Here is a 12,860-nt window from a genome sequence, read left to right as displayed (position 1 = left end):
CGCTCTTATCAACGTCTCTCGTGTTCATTTCAGTTCATAATCAGTACTACAATATAAATTTCGATTTGTTTCGATCATACGTGTAACGCATACATAGAAGAAAAAAAAAAACACAGCTACACAATCCTCCAGCTGCCTCTTTGGTACCGTCGCTTCCAGAGTTGCGCAGCTTCTAGGACATGGCGTAGTTCATCAAGAATTTCTGCAAAATAAAACCAAACCCATTTAGTTGAAAAAATGAGCACCACTTTTTGGAAAGATATTTGAACCCAGAATCAATACCTTGACCGGTGGCAACGCGTTGGTTAGCGTTAGCCCGATGCTGCGCAGGGCGACGGTCGGCACGAAGTCGGTGGTGTAAAGCCGCTGCAGGCTGTGCGTGGTGAGCAGGACGGGCACGTTGTGCTTCAGCCGCTGCTGCTCGTACTTGAGCAGCTCGCTGACGTTGCTGATGCCGAGCCCGGCATAGTTAGCGTCGGCCAGCACGTCCACCAGCGTCTGCACGTCGCCGAAGCCCAGATTAACGCCCTGCCCGGCCAGTGGATGGACCCGGTGCGCTGCGTCACTACAAATGAGAAGGGTAAAACGGTCGTCAGTTACTCGTTGTCGCTCCGGTGCGACGCATTCGCTGCAGTTACCCAATCAGACAGACGCCCTGCCCAACGTAGGTGCTCGTGTGGCCGAGTCCGAGCGGGAAGGCGGCCCGCGAACTGGCCACTTCCGCCTCGACAACTGGTGCCGCCTCCAGGCGCTGTCCGGTCGTTTGTTTGATCAGCGAGTGGACACCCTTCATCACATCGTCGACCAGCGTGTTCCGTGGCATCGGTTTGTGCTGTACGGAAGAGGAGAGAGGAGTGTGTGTGAAAACGCGTTGACAGATCTGTGCCGGGTGCGACAGGACTTACGAAGGCGGCATTGACGGCCGCAATGAAGGAGTCGCCGTCCAGCTGAAGCAGTCGCTTCGCCTCCGCCACACCGGTGGACCACACGAGCGAGCTGGTGTCGTCGCTGAGGGGCAGTAGAGCGATCGGGCCGGTCGGCAGGAAGCGCTGCCAGGCGGTCACGTTGTCGCTTGGCGCGTTGGCCAGTCGAAGCGTTGCCACCACACCCATCTGGTTGTAGGCGAGGGCAAAGTTTTGGACGCCCATCTGCCGGCGCACCAGGGAGTTGTAACCGTCAGCACCGACCTGAAATATACGGAGAGAGAGAGAGAGAGAGATTGATAGAGTGAGTAAGAGACAGATGTGACAGAGAACGAGACCATTACTCATCTCGACGGTGTCATCGACGGTGGACAGAGGAATGGAACGTGTCTTAATTATAACAGCTTGACAAATGTGATGTTTCTTGCCGCTTGCCCCAGCTAGCACACTGCCTTCCCCCACAGACAAGATCTCCCAAAGCCAGGGAGGTGTACCGGATGTACGCTTGTTGTCTCTCGCGCGCGCGGCACTCTGCAGCGACGAAACCAATCAACACAGGCTCGTTAGAATCCGCTGGGTGTCGCTAAGTTCCCGGGATTCGCGGCGAATCACTCATCCTCGCGAGGCGAGGCGAAGAAATGACGAGTGCTAATTAGCAACACTGCCTAACACATACACACACACATCTCGCTCTTCATCCGCCATTCCTCCCATTTGGTGTTTTGGAGTACGTTCCCCACGAGGCAGAAGAATACGCTCCACGCTCAAATGTTGCGCCCCATTCGTAACCTTTCTATCGCTCACTCTCTAAGCAAGTGGAGGATCATATCCTTCCTCTAGGCCGCAAACGGCCTTTCGTACCACGCTCCCCCTCTGTGCCTTAATGGCGGGCGACGAGTTTCCATCTCAATTTCACCATTCCGCCATGTTCTTCGGCGATGGTGTCAGAGATTTTCCGTTTCGAATTGGATTTTCCCTCTCAGTGTGTTCCACCACGATTTCGGAGGTGAGGGGAGGGGGTTGCTCTTGCTTGCTCTTTCCCACTCTAATTGGACAAGGGTACACACTCCATTTGGTGCTTATTTTCCGACCCATCACTTCCCCCCTCAAACCACTCTAGGGGTTGTTCGTGAGGGTGGACGCAACAACACAAAAAAAGAACATGCCGCCTGTGCACAAACACACACACACACACACACGCCTGTCCCTGGCATGCTTGTTCGCACCTTGCTGAGATTCGCGCCGAAGAAATGAGATGTGTGTTTTGCGCAGTCAGCCGGCGCCCGCCCTCCCCTTTATCCCGCGATCGAATGCAACACGCAGTTTTCCGCCCATCCGGTTCGCGCGGCTGTGATCTTACGTTTGCTGCTCTCTTTCAGTCTCTCTCTCTTTATCTCTCTGCATCTCTCGCACCGTGCTGTTCTCCGTGGTTCGTACAACATGGATTTTTCTCACCATTTCAATCCCACCGGGGCTTAGAAAACCGGCGCGGGGAAAACGCTCGATCGTCGCTGTTCTCGGAAGGTGGAGAAACCCGGAGACGCCAGGGGGGAGGGGGCGAAGGAAAGCGCCGGCAATGCTGGGTAGAAGGGAAGGTAGGATCGGCGGTCGTCCTTGGGTGTCGGTTGGGTTTCACCGGCGTCCAAGTTGACGTTCAGTCGGCGCGTGGTGTTCCAACGGTTCAGAAGAGAGGCATCAGCTTTCCAATCTTTTTGTTGTAGTTTGTGTTGTTATTGTTTTTGTTGTTGTTGTTGTTGTTGCAATTGTATTAACAGTGCACCTGGAGCGGCTACACAGGCAACATCGTGTCGTGCATATATAGGTTAACCGTGTGGCAGCCGCTTTGTGAACCGCTGTGCGCCGGGTTAATCAGCCAGATCAATCCCGCGCAGCTAACAGACACAACACTTTGCGACGTTGACAGCGTGTACATCAGGTGAGGCTTCAACATAAGCTTCAAACATTTCTGGCACGGGTTCGCTTCAATCAACCTCAGTTTTGTTTTTTGTGGAGCTCCAGGAAATATCTTCCCGCTACCCGAAAGAGCGCAAATCCCGACGACGCACGTCATCAAACGCTCAAACAATTCAAACCAGCAAAAACCTGCCACTGACATCTGCCACGACAAGTGACAAGGTCCCAATGAATTCCAGAACAGTGCGCCATCAAACGCTTGAGAGATGATGGTAAAAGATATTCAAAAATTGGGAAAAAAAAGCCGCACACTTGCAATCGTGATTCACACAACGTTCCGACGGGGTAGATTGAGGATCTCTTTCCAGACACTCGCTCCAGAAAAAAAAGAGGTTTACACATTTCTTCTCTTAAAACAACCGTTTTGCAACAACCATCACGAACGAACGGTATCGGTTACAAGATTTATGAATACCGCGGGACCATTATCGGACACCATAAATATTGCTAATTAAAATTGCATCAGAATTCAGCACCTCGCGCCCATACGCCCGGTAGCACACGTCCCTGCGAACGGAGGGGCGCGGCACACGCACTCAAAACCTCATTTAGCCGGATGCCGAAAAGCTGAATATTTTGTTTACAAATTCCAACCACCGCAGCCAGTAGATCTTGTCTTCCCCCCCGCTCGGGTTCTTGCCTGGTGGGTTGCCGTGTAGGGCAAGTGTGCCGCCTGGTAGAATACGCCACTCAAGAGAGTAGTGATTTTTTTTTCTTATGTGGATTTTTGTGTGTTTTTTTGTTGTTGTTGTTCGACGTACTTGGGCGTATCCGATGGGGAAGCATTGATTAGATCCAGACGGTAATGAGATCGTCAGCAAGACATCAGTTGGCGTTGGATGATGTTGTTGTTCGTTTTCTTGCAAATTAAACCCATTTTAGATTGAGTAGGTATCTGCTCTCGTTGCCCGTGTCCCATCCCCGGGTCCATCATCCAGGTCGCTCGAGTACCTTGGCAGTGGATCCAAGATTATGGCCAAACTCCAAGTGTCGGCGAACCTGCGGTGAAATTGGCTAGGAGCGTGTGATACACTAAACAAATCATTCGTTGCCTGCTTAAATAACGCTCTACCCACGCTAATCTCGGCTCCCTTGTGGGGCCGTGTTGAATGGATATAGTTCGCCCCCCCCGGTCTCCGGTCGCAACGATCTTGCCGCTCTCCCTCCCCCGGCAAGAAGGGGAGGAGTGACCATATATTGTGTTTCAAGGAACCTAACACACTGTTACACGCGGGATCAACATGCAGCCACTGCCAGCGCGGGGTCCCATTAGATCGATTTTTTGTGCGTTTCGGCTGCATTGCAGCGTGGCTGTGTGCTGCGCTTTTTTTGTTGTTCTAGTGGGCCAGTGGTCAAAGTGTGGGGATAGGCCCACTCCAAAATCCGCATCCACCGCCAGACCATGTAAGGGGGGCGGGAGTGCTGCGTCGTTGATGTTTGGTGGCAGCGTTTACATAAACATTCGCGCGCGAAACAATTCCTCTCGCCCCCGAGAGGGAAGTGGTCCCAGGCCACTGAAACGGTCCCAAAGCAAGGGACCAGCGGGGCCCATGGATTTCCACCGAAGCGTTGTGCCGGTTGCGCCGGCGAATGCGTGCAAGCTGACGCGTGGCCTGACGATCAGCTCCTGCGCCAGTCCGGTTGCAGGGTTTTCCCACAGCTTTGGAATAAAAAATATTTTGCATGAATACTGTTAAACAATTGATTAAGTGGCTAAAGTAAATAACAGACCACACCCTTGATGCAAAATCTCACCGAAATGGAGCCCCGCATAACGAGTTTTATTCGTTGCAGTACGAAAAACTCGTTCTACGGGGGAGACTTTTCCCTATAAAGTATGAAAAGTGAAATAATTGGTAAATTTTCTTAAAAAAACTGATCGATTGATTTAGTGTTTTCTTTAATATTTCCCCATTAGATCGTTTTCAACATGATCTATTATCGTTTTCTCACTAGGAAAAGTTTGTTGTTCTACTGTTAAACATTTCCTACTAGACTCATCTACTAACATTCCTACTAGATCAAGAAGCTTTTTCTCATTTACCTGAGCGATAATCAAAATTAAAGAAATGCTCAATTTAACCCGATCGAGATCTTGATTTCAGATCTGCTCTAAAAAATTTATACATCCCAAACAGGATCGACGAAAATATGTGCAAAATTTGCGAAAATTCAAACAAAGTATAACCCAATTTCAACGATTTCAACCGAAAACCCCCTGCCTTTTCGAGCACGGTTTGGAGTGGCGGGAAGACATGGGCAAGAAAAACCACTCGCCTTCGAAACGATGTTGCTGCCTGTTTTTTTTGTGTGTGTGTGTTTTGCTTAATTTTGGGGCCACGTTTGCTTCAATACCGTACCCCCATCCGGTCCTACTCACCGCGCACGCTCCACACGCGTGCCCGCGCTTTGGCAGCCCATTTCCGCTCACTTATTTTTATGCTTTCCATTCCACCCCGGGGGTTGCCGGCCGGGAGTTGTTTACTTAATGCCGGCGTGTGGTGTGGCGGCCAACAGGATTAACACCGAAAACACCTTCGAACGTTGTTCGTGATGCTACCTAAGCACACCTTCCAGGCACGCCGGACACGACGGACCCTTCGCATCGTCTTTTATCGATACTGACTTGGCTTAATTAACCTTGATAGCATTCCCATCTTCCCCGGCGAGCCGAGCGCTCTTCGCTACATTGTATCTTTCACGCGTTCTTTTGCTGCTCGTTCTAGCCCGGCAAAGCGTTTGCGGATGGTACGCGCGGCACACCGAACCAGAGAGCACTCCACACGGACGCTGCGCTGGTCAATGTGCCCGCCGGGGCACACGGCATGGATACGGTGCGCTTTTCAATCATAGTACGTCGCCTGACCGTTCTACGCCTGGTTGATTTGGCTCACATCCGGCTGCTTTTTTTTTTTGTTGTGTTTGCCGCAGGAAAATGAGATGCGCTGGGAGGATGAGTACCGGATGTACTACCAGGAGGAGCAGGCGGACGAGGGCAGCGAGCCGACGGACAGTGCCGGCCGCTTCCGGCTGAGCATCTCGAGCGAGAGCGACGTCGGTGGCGTCGAGATTTCGTCCCCGAACCAGCCGCACGATTTTGGCAGCGGGCGCGAAGGGCAGGAAGAGATCTGGGCGTACGCCGACATCGAGGCGGGCCTGAAGGAGCTGCCCGGCGGTGATCGGGTGGCCGAGCTGCTCGGCTGCAGTGTGGTACCGGCCGGCGACATTCTGCAGGACACGGGCCCCGACCAGCGCGACACGGTCGTACTGCTGGCGGTGTGGTACAGCAAGCACGACCTGCTGCGCAAGCTGCTGGCGCTCGACGGCGTCAGTGCGGGCGTGTGCGATGCGGCCGGCCGGACCGCGCTCCATCTGGCCTGCTACATCGGCGACTACAAGGCGACGGAGGTGCTGCTGCAGCACGGCGCCAAGGCACAGTGCTGGGATCGGGAGAAAACCGCCACACCGCTGCACTGTGCGGCCAGGTAAATGTGTGCGTGTGTGTGGGTGCATTTTCGCATGAATTGTTTATCGCTTCTTTTGCTGTTGTTTGACAGCTGCGGCAGCCTCGAGTGCGTAACGCTCCTGCTCGCCCAGAGCGTGGACATCAACGCCGGCATCGAGAAGCACTCCGCGCTGCACTACGCGGTCATGCGCAACAGCAAGCGCTGCGTCGAGTATCTGCTCGCGCACGGTGCCAACCCGAACACGCCGCAGGTCTACACGCAGACGCCGCTGCACGTGGCCGCCGCCCTCGGGTACGGCGAGTGTATGGAGCTGCTGCTGGCGCACGGGGCCGACGCCCGCTCCCAGTACGGGCAGAAGAAGATCACCGCCCTGCATCTGGCCGCCTCGGAGAACTATCTCGACTGCGTGCGGCTGCTGGTGGCGGCGGGCGCCAACATCGACGCCCGCAACCGGGACCAGCAGACGCCCCTGCACCTGGCCTGCCTGTCCCAGTGCCACGAAACCGTCACGTACCTGATCGCCCAGCGGGCCGACGTGCACGCGGTCTACCGGGACGGGCGCACCGCCCTGCACGCCTCGATCGTGAAGGAGTCCCGGTTTTGGGACTGCACGCTCAGCCTGCTGAAGGCGAAGGTGGACGTGAACCGGGCGGACAACTTCGGCTACACGCCGCTGCACATTGCCGCACTGAACGAGTTCAGCACGTGCGTGTACATGCTGATCGAGTACGGTGCGGACATAACGGCACGCACGAACGGCGGCGTATCGGCGCTGTCGTTCATCATACGCCGCACGCCGGAGATAATACCGCGCTACGTGGACAAGCTCGATGCGGCCATCAGCGTGAACAGCATACACGAGATCGGCGACGTGGACTGCGAGATACGGCTGGACTTTCGGCTGCTGGTGCCGAACAACGACCGCGGCGAGACGGAGCTGCTGCTCGCGTTCATCGAGGTGGGCCAGAAGCGCATCCTGAAGCATCCGCTCTGCGAAACGTTCCTGCTGCTCAAGTGGCGCCGGATACGGAAGTTTTTCATCTTCAGCCTGTTCTACCACGGGCTGTTTGTGCTGCTGTTTACCGCGTACGTGCTCGGGGTGTACGTGCGCGACTGCCGGGCGGAGCCGTGCCCGCTGCCCGCCTACATACCGGCGGTCGGGTACGTCATCATCCTGTTCAACCTGGTGCTGCTGACGAAGGAGATCTTCCAGATGATGCACGGCTTCGTCAGCTACGTCCGGTACTGGGAGAACTGGCTGCAGTGGAGCATCGTGATCGGCATTTTTCTCTGCACGGTGAGTACTGGTGAATGGTCATGATGATTACATCATCTCTTTCATTTGTCGCTCAAATCTCAACTTAGTGTCGAGTTTGACTCCAAGAAGTGGCTGTTGTTAGTCCGATTCCTACTCCGGCAAAATCCGAAGCACTAGTTCCGCCCGGAGTCATATGGAGCTATCCGAGGACACGTCCAGAGTCGAAAAGAGTCGACCGGAATCGGAGTCACCCGGTGCAATATGCTTGTGATCAGGCATTTGATTGTGTTTTGTTTTGCTTTCACTTTGCGAGTGCACTTTGGATACAGGCCTTTGTTTTGGAGGCCTATTACGGTATCCTAACGACTTCAAACGACCCCGGATGACTCTAAACTACTCCTGACCAGTACTGCAAAATGTCACTGACAATGTTGTAAAAAAAATCTAAAACAAAATCCATGTCAGCGTCACGTACTCAACTGTGATAATCAAAGGTGATACTCAAAACTATTGGTGTGATCAACCCATGCTTCGTGACATTTCTGCGATCAACGCTTGGGCAGTCATTATGTCATGACTTTTTTCTTTACTGTGATCAGTTCTGCAAAATGTCACTGACATAGTCATGACAAATTCCGGCTGATAAAAAATCATGTCAGCGTTGCGAGCTCTACTGTGATGATCAGAGGTGAGACTCAATTGGTGCGATCATCACGTGATTGGTGACATTGTGTGCAAGCAACTCTTTGTCAGTCACTTGGTCGTGACATTTTCTGTCAATGATCATCACGACATTCTTGGAATAATACTTGACGTGTGGTCCCAAGCTTGACCAAGTGAGTGACCAAGAGTTGGATGCTTAACACATTGTCACCAAGCATGTGATTGATCCATCAACTGTTTGAGTCTCACTTCTGATCATCTCAGTTGTGTACGTGGGCGGATTTGAGCTTCGTTTCAGTCATGAGTGTTGGTGACAAAAAAGTCATGATCATGCTTGTGACGGCATTTAGCTTAGTATCGCGGTTGACTTAATCACTCGCATGTCGTGTTTGGCATGTGATAACGCACTTTCATTGAGTATCAGCAATGAGCATCAAGCTAGCACGGATATGTTCATTGTTTTCGTTGGTGAATATCTCGTGACGCTCGTGACATTTTGCAGCACTGAGTATGGCGATGGCAATCTTCCACATTTGCATAAACGTTTGTTAATTGGTGTTGAGCTCTTGTATTGATTCTTCACTAATCTGTGTCATTGAATCCTTGACTTTGCTCTGAGTTTTGCCTGTGGGGCAGCCTTTACTGACATTTTTCATTATCCTTCTGACTAAAGTATCTGTTTAAAAGTTGTTTAACCGTCTTCAAGTACCTTTAATACAATTGTTTCTCTTTACCTTACGCATCCTCCTAGCACAACACACTGAACGAATCGAACGCCATCATGAACTGGCAGCACCATGTGGCGGCCGTCGTCATCTTTCTGGCCTGGCTCGAGCTGATGATGTTGGTGGGCCGGTTTCCCATATTCGGCCTGTACGTGCAGATGTTTACCACCGGTAAGCGTGCGGTCGCCGTTCGAGCTTCGAGCGCCCAAGAATCGAACTACCGTCTTATAAACGTGTCTCTTTTTTTGCAGTGGCGGTAAACTTTTCCAAATTTCTGATGGCCTACTGCTGCCTGCTGGTCGCGTTCGGGCTCAGCTTCTGCGTGCTGTTCCCGAACTACATCGCGTTCAAGGAGATACCGCGCTCGCTGCTGAAAACGATCGTCATGATGGCGGGCGAGCTCGAGTTCGAGGACATCTTCTACGGCGAGAATCTGAAGATCGAGTACCCTGCCACCGCGCACGGCATGTTTCTCGCGTTCGTCCTGCTGGTGACGGTCATCCTGACCAATCTGCTGGTCGGTCTGGCCGTCAGCGACATCCAGGGGCTGCAGCAGTCGGCCGGGCTCGACCGGCTGTCCCGCCAGGCGGAGCTGATTTCCCGGCTGGAGAGTCTCATGTTTTCGCGCCTGCTGCGCAAAGCGCCGATCCGCATCTGGGCCATCTTTCAGAAGATCGCGCTGCTGAAGACGTCCCGCTGCCGGTTACACTTTCGCGTCAAGCCGAACGATCCGCGCGAGAAGCGGGTACGAATAGTGCTGGCAGTGCGAATGTAGCGCGGAACAAATTTAACCCCTCTCTCTTCTCTCCCCCATTCCGCACTCAGATTCCGCGGGAGCTCATCACCTCGATCTACAAGCTGGTGGCGGAGCGGCGCGAACGCAACCAATCGATCAAGCGCAGGCGCACCTACCGAAACATGCAGACTTTTAACCGCTTCCTGCTGGACGATGCGGACGACGATGGGGCCGTCACGCTGCGCCGGAAGCACTTCAAAACGGTCAACAAAAAGCGCACCATCTCGGAGCACCCGCACGGTGGGATGCGGCCCGACACGATGCCGCCGGTCATGCCGGGGGCGCGCATTTCTAACACTAACGCCGGGGCGCTCAAAACGCTCGAGGACAACCAGAAAGCCATCCTGAAGCGGTTAGACGAGCTGGGCAAGGACCTGGACATTCTTAAGGGTAGAATAAAAAAGCCTTAGGGCACTACAGCATACAGTGCGAAATAAGCGTGTGTTGCTCTGTAAGATAAGGGTTTAGGTAAGAGTTATAACTGGATGCTGGTGGGGCCAAGCACCACTGGTCAGGCCATTGGTACCTCCGGGTGGTTCCAGGGTGCTATCTTCCAAAGCAGGAGAATTCAATGTATCTGGAAATGGCCAATGATAATCACCAATGATCTCGCTGTGAACTCCCAGGTTGAACTAAAAAAGCTAACGAAAAGCTTATCATCAACATTATGATCATGATGACTTCTGCCTTCGTCCGGATATCATGGCAACAGGGCTTTAAACAGTTTAAAAATAGAAACATCATGATTTGTCACACAATCCGCTGCTCTACTGAATAGCAAATGAAGAATAACCGCAGACCCACACTTTTTTGGCACTTTAGTGAGCCAGTTTATGTGAGCCTGAAACTTCAACCCGTCGTCTACAAAAACCCCGCAGTTTTTGTCCTGACGGACGTGGGATGACATCAATATACATCAATATTTTTGTCTTGGTTCCTCTGTTCTCTCAAATACGATATATGGACGCCAAACTGATGTCGTGAACACGGACTTTAAGGCTGCCTTCGACAGTTTACCGCTTGACCTTCTGATTGCCAAACTCGAAAGACTCGGCATCGGAGGTCGGTTACTGTCATGGTTTAAGTCCTATCTGTGCGGAAGATCGTCCTGCTTGTCAGATTTTTTTGTGGGCTTCTCTGGAACCTCCGGTCTTGCGATGTCTTTTTCATTTTATAAAGGGATAAGCGGGATAACAAATGCACAAATACATGAGTGTGTAAGTGGTATGTCACTTACCAGCAGGTCGCATTTGAGCGTTTCGCCGTCGGCCAGCCGTACGGTGCTGCGGTCCGCTCCGTCCCGTATCAGCTCGCAGCTGGCAAGCTTCGAGGAGTAGCGCACGCGCACGTTCGGGACGCCCTCCAGCTGGCGGTAGATGCTGGCCAGCAGCATATCGTTCTCCACGATCCAGGAGATGTTTTCGGCAAAGTCGTCATAGTTGAACGTGATCAGCGCGTCCGAGCAGGCGTCCCACACCTGCATCTTCAGCACCGGCTTGACCCGGGTGCGCTCGATCTCCTCCCACGCGCCAATCGTCCGCATCAGCCGGTAGGTGCCCTTGCTGATCGCCGACACCCGGTTGCTGTACTGCTCGGTGGAGGGTTGCTTAAACCCGGCCGCTGCCTCCAGCAGCAGGATGTTTTTGTTCTGCAGCCGGGAGTTTTTGCCTGCGGGAGACATCCATCCCCCCCATCGAATGGGTGGTTAGCGTGGTTTTGATGGTTCTTTTCCGCCCGTTTTGCCTAGCTTACCCAATGCACAGGCTAATGCAGTGCCGACCATCCCACCGCCGACGATGATGATGTCGTAGTGCTGGGCGTCCGAGGTGGTCGATTCCGTATTTGCATGCCGGTTGCTGGCCGTTGTCGCCAGGGTGCGAGGCCACTGGACGGCCCGGCTCGGTAGAATCGCATTGCGGGGAGAGTATTTCACCAGAGTTGTACAGAACAGCCGGTTCATTTTCGTTTCGAACTGCACAATAACAAAACAAAAGGCTGCAGCGCGCTGACAGATCGGGAGGCGTTTGACAGCTCTCGGGGGTTTTATAGCACCAACTGACAGCACGATAAGCCAGATCGGCAGTGTAGCGTGCACATAACACCGAATTTACAGTCTGTACTAGTGATGTGCTCTTTGGAGCGCACACACGACTCCGATCCAACTCCGGCCATTACTAGTCCGATTCCGACTCCGGAGTCGTCCAGAGTCGTCCAGAGTCGTCCAGAGTCGACCGGAATCAGAGGTATTCGATGTCGTCCAGAGTAGAGCGGAGTCGTCCGGAGTAGAGCAGAGTCAACTGGAATCAGAGTTATTCGGAGTCGTCCAGAGCCGATCGGAGTCGTCCAGAGTCGACCGGAATCAGAGGTATTCGAAGTCGTCCAGGGTAGAGCAGAATCGGAGCCGGTCGGAGTCAACAGGAGCCGTGCGGTGCAATGTGCTTGTGATCAGGCATTTCATTTCGTTGTGTTTTTGACTTTTACTTTGCGCATGCACTGCATCTACAGGCCTTCGACCGATCCCAGACGACTCCGAACGATTACGAACGACTCGGGATGACTCCGACTCCCAACGACTTCGAACGACTCCGGACGACTCCGGATATTGCTGGGCGGACCTACCTTCCGGAGTCGGTTCCAAAATTATCAGAGTCGGATCGGAGTGGACTCGGTGAGTGATTCGCCGCATGCGGCAAGAAATGAGTTTTCTTAATTTTCTACCTTTTTGAGGTATTTTTATGTGATGTTGTTGTTTCTAGATAAGGGTAATCGTTTGACTTATTTGATGTTAATCGTACGACGATTCAAATAAAATCACAAGCGGCAACATCAAATCAGCAAAATAGTTTCGATCGAACTAATAACTCCATACAATTTTGCAGGTTTTGCAGGTGTAAACAAGCTGTCACTGTCATAAGATGCATTTCGGTGTAAACAATGCGCAAAACATAGAAAGTGTTTGCGGTTTTTTTTTTCATTTAAGAAATGGCATCAGCTTGAACGCACAAACATAGAAAAAAAAACTAAAAATAAAGGAAACATATTTACCGCTAGCAA

General features: G+C 52.6%; 2 protein-coding genes across 2 annotated transcripts; one reads left to right on the top strand and one right to left on the bottom strand.

Annotated features, from left to right (window-relative positions):
• Nucleotides 1-11,824, bottom strand: LOC120952377 (ubiquinone biosynthesis monooxygenase COQ6, mitochondrial). The gene is made up of 6 exons (XM_040371682.2): nucleotides 11,559-11,824; nucleotides 11,044-11,474; nucleotides 906-1,187; nucleotides 639-832; nucleotides 283-565; nucleotides 1-202 (listed from the first exon to the last, which is right to left on the bottom strand). Exons 1-6 carry the CDS (start codon nucleotides 11,764-11,766, stop codon nucleotides 173-175), a joined length of 1,428 nt encoding a protein of 475 aa, XP_040227616.2. The 5' UTR covers nucleotides 11,767-11,824; the 3' UTR covers nucleotides 1-172.
• Nucleotides 1,268-10,243, top strand: LOC120952368 (transient receptor potential channel pyrexia). Its single transcript, XM_040371663.2, has 7 exons — nucleotides 1,268-2,859; nucleotides 5,624-5,749; nucleotides 5,829-6,382; nucleotides 6,455-7,661; nucleotides 9,037-9,181; nucleotides 9,262-9,755; nucleotides 9,836-10,243. The coding sequence occupies exons 2-7, from the start codon at nucleotides 5,723-5,725 to the stop codon at nucleotides 10,214-10,216; spliced, it is 2,808 nt and encodes a 935-aa protein (XP_040227597.1). The 5' UTR covers nucleotides 1,268-2,859; nucleotides 5,624-5,722; the 3' UTR covers nucleotides 10,217-10,243.
• Nucleotides 11,825-12,860: the final 1,036 nt, after the last annotated feature.

Source organism: Anopheles coluzzii, chromosome X (genome assembly GCF_943734685.1).
Source record: "Anopheles coluzzii chromosome X, AcolN3, whole genome shotgun sequence".
NCBI lineage: Eukaryota > Metazoa > Arthropoda > Insecta > Diptera > Culicidae > Anopheles > Anopheles coluzzii.
The sequence above is the reverse complement of the archived record's forward strand: the minus strand, read 5'-3'. Positions and strand labels throughout refer to the sequence as shown.

Excerpts from the sequence above, each read along its gene's own strand:
- LOC120952377 (XM_040371682.2), bottom strand. The coding sequence starts at position 11,766 with ATGAACCGGCTGTTCTGTACAACTCTGGTGAAATACTCTCCCCGCAAT. Across the intron at positions 833-905 it reads CGGCCGTCAATGCCGCCTTC|CACAAACCGATGCCACGGAA; the intron begins GTAAGTCCTGTC and ends TCTTCCGTACAG. Across the intron at positions 203-282 it reads ACGCGTTGCCACCGGTCAAG|AAATTCTTGATGAACTACGC; the intron begins GTATTGATTCTG and ends TTTATTTTGCAG.
- LOC120952368 (XM_040371663.2), top strand. The coding sequence starts at position 5,723 with ATGGATACGGTGCGCTTTTCAATCATA. Across the intron at positions 6,383-6,454 it reads CCGCTGCACTGTGCGGCCAG|CTGCGGCAGCCTCGAGTGCG; the intron begins GTAAATGTGTGC and ends GTTGTTTGACAG. Across the intron at positions 7,662-9,036 it reads TCGGCATTTTTCTCTGCACG|CACAACACACTGAACGAATC; the intron begins GTGAGTACTGGT and ends GCATCCTCCTAG.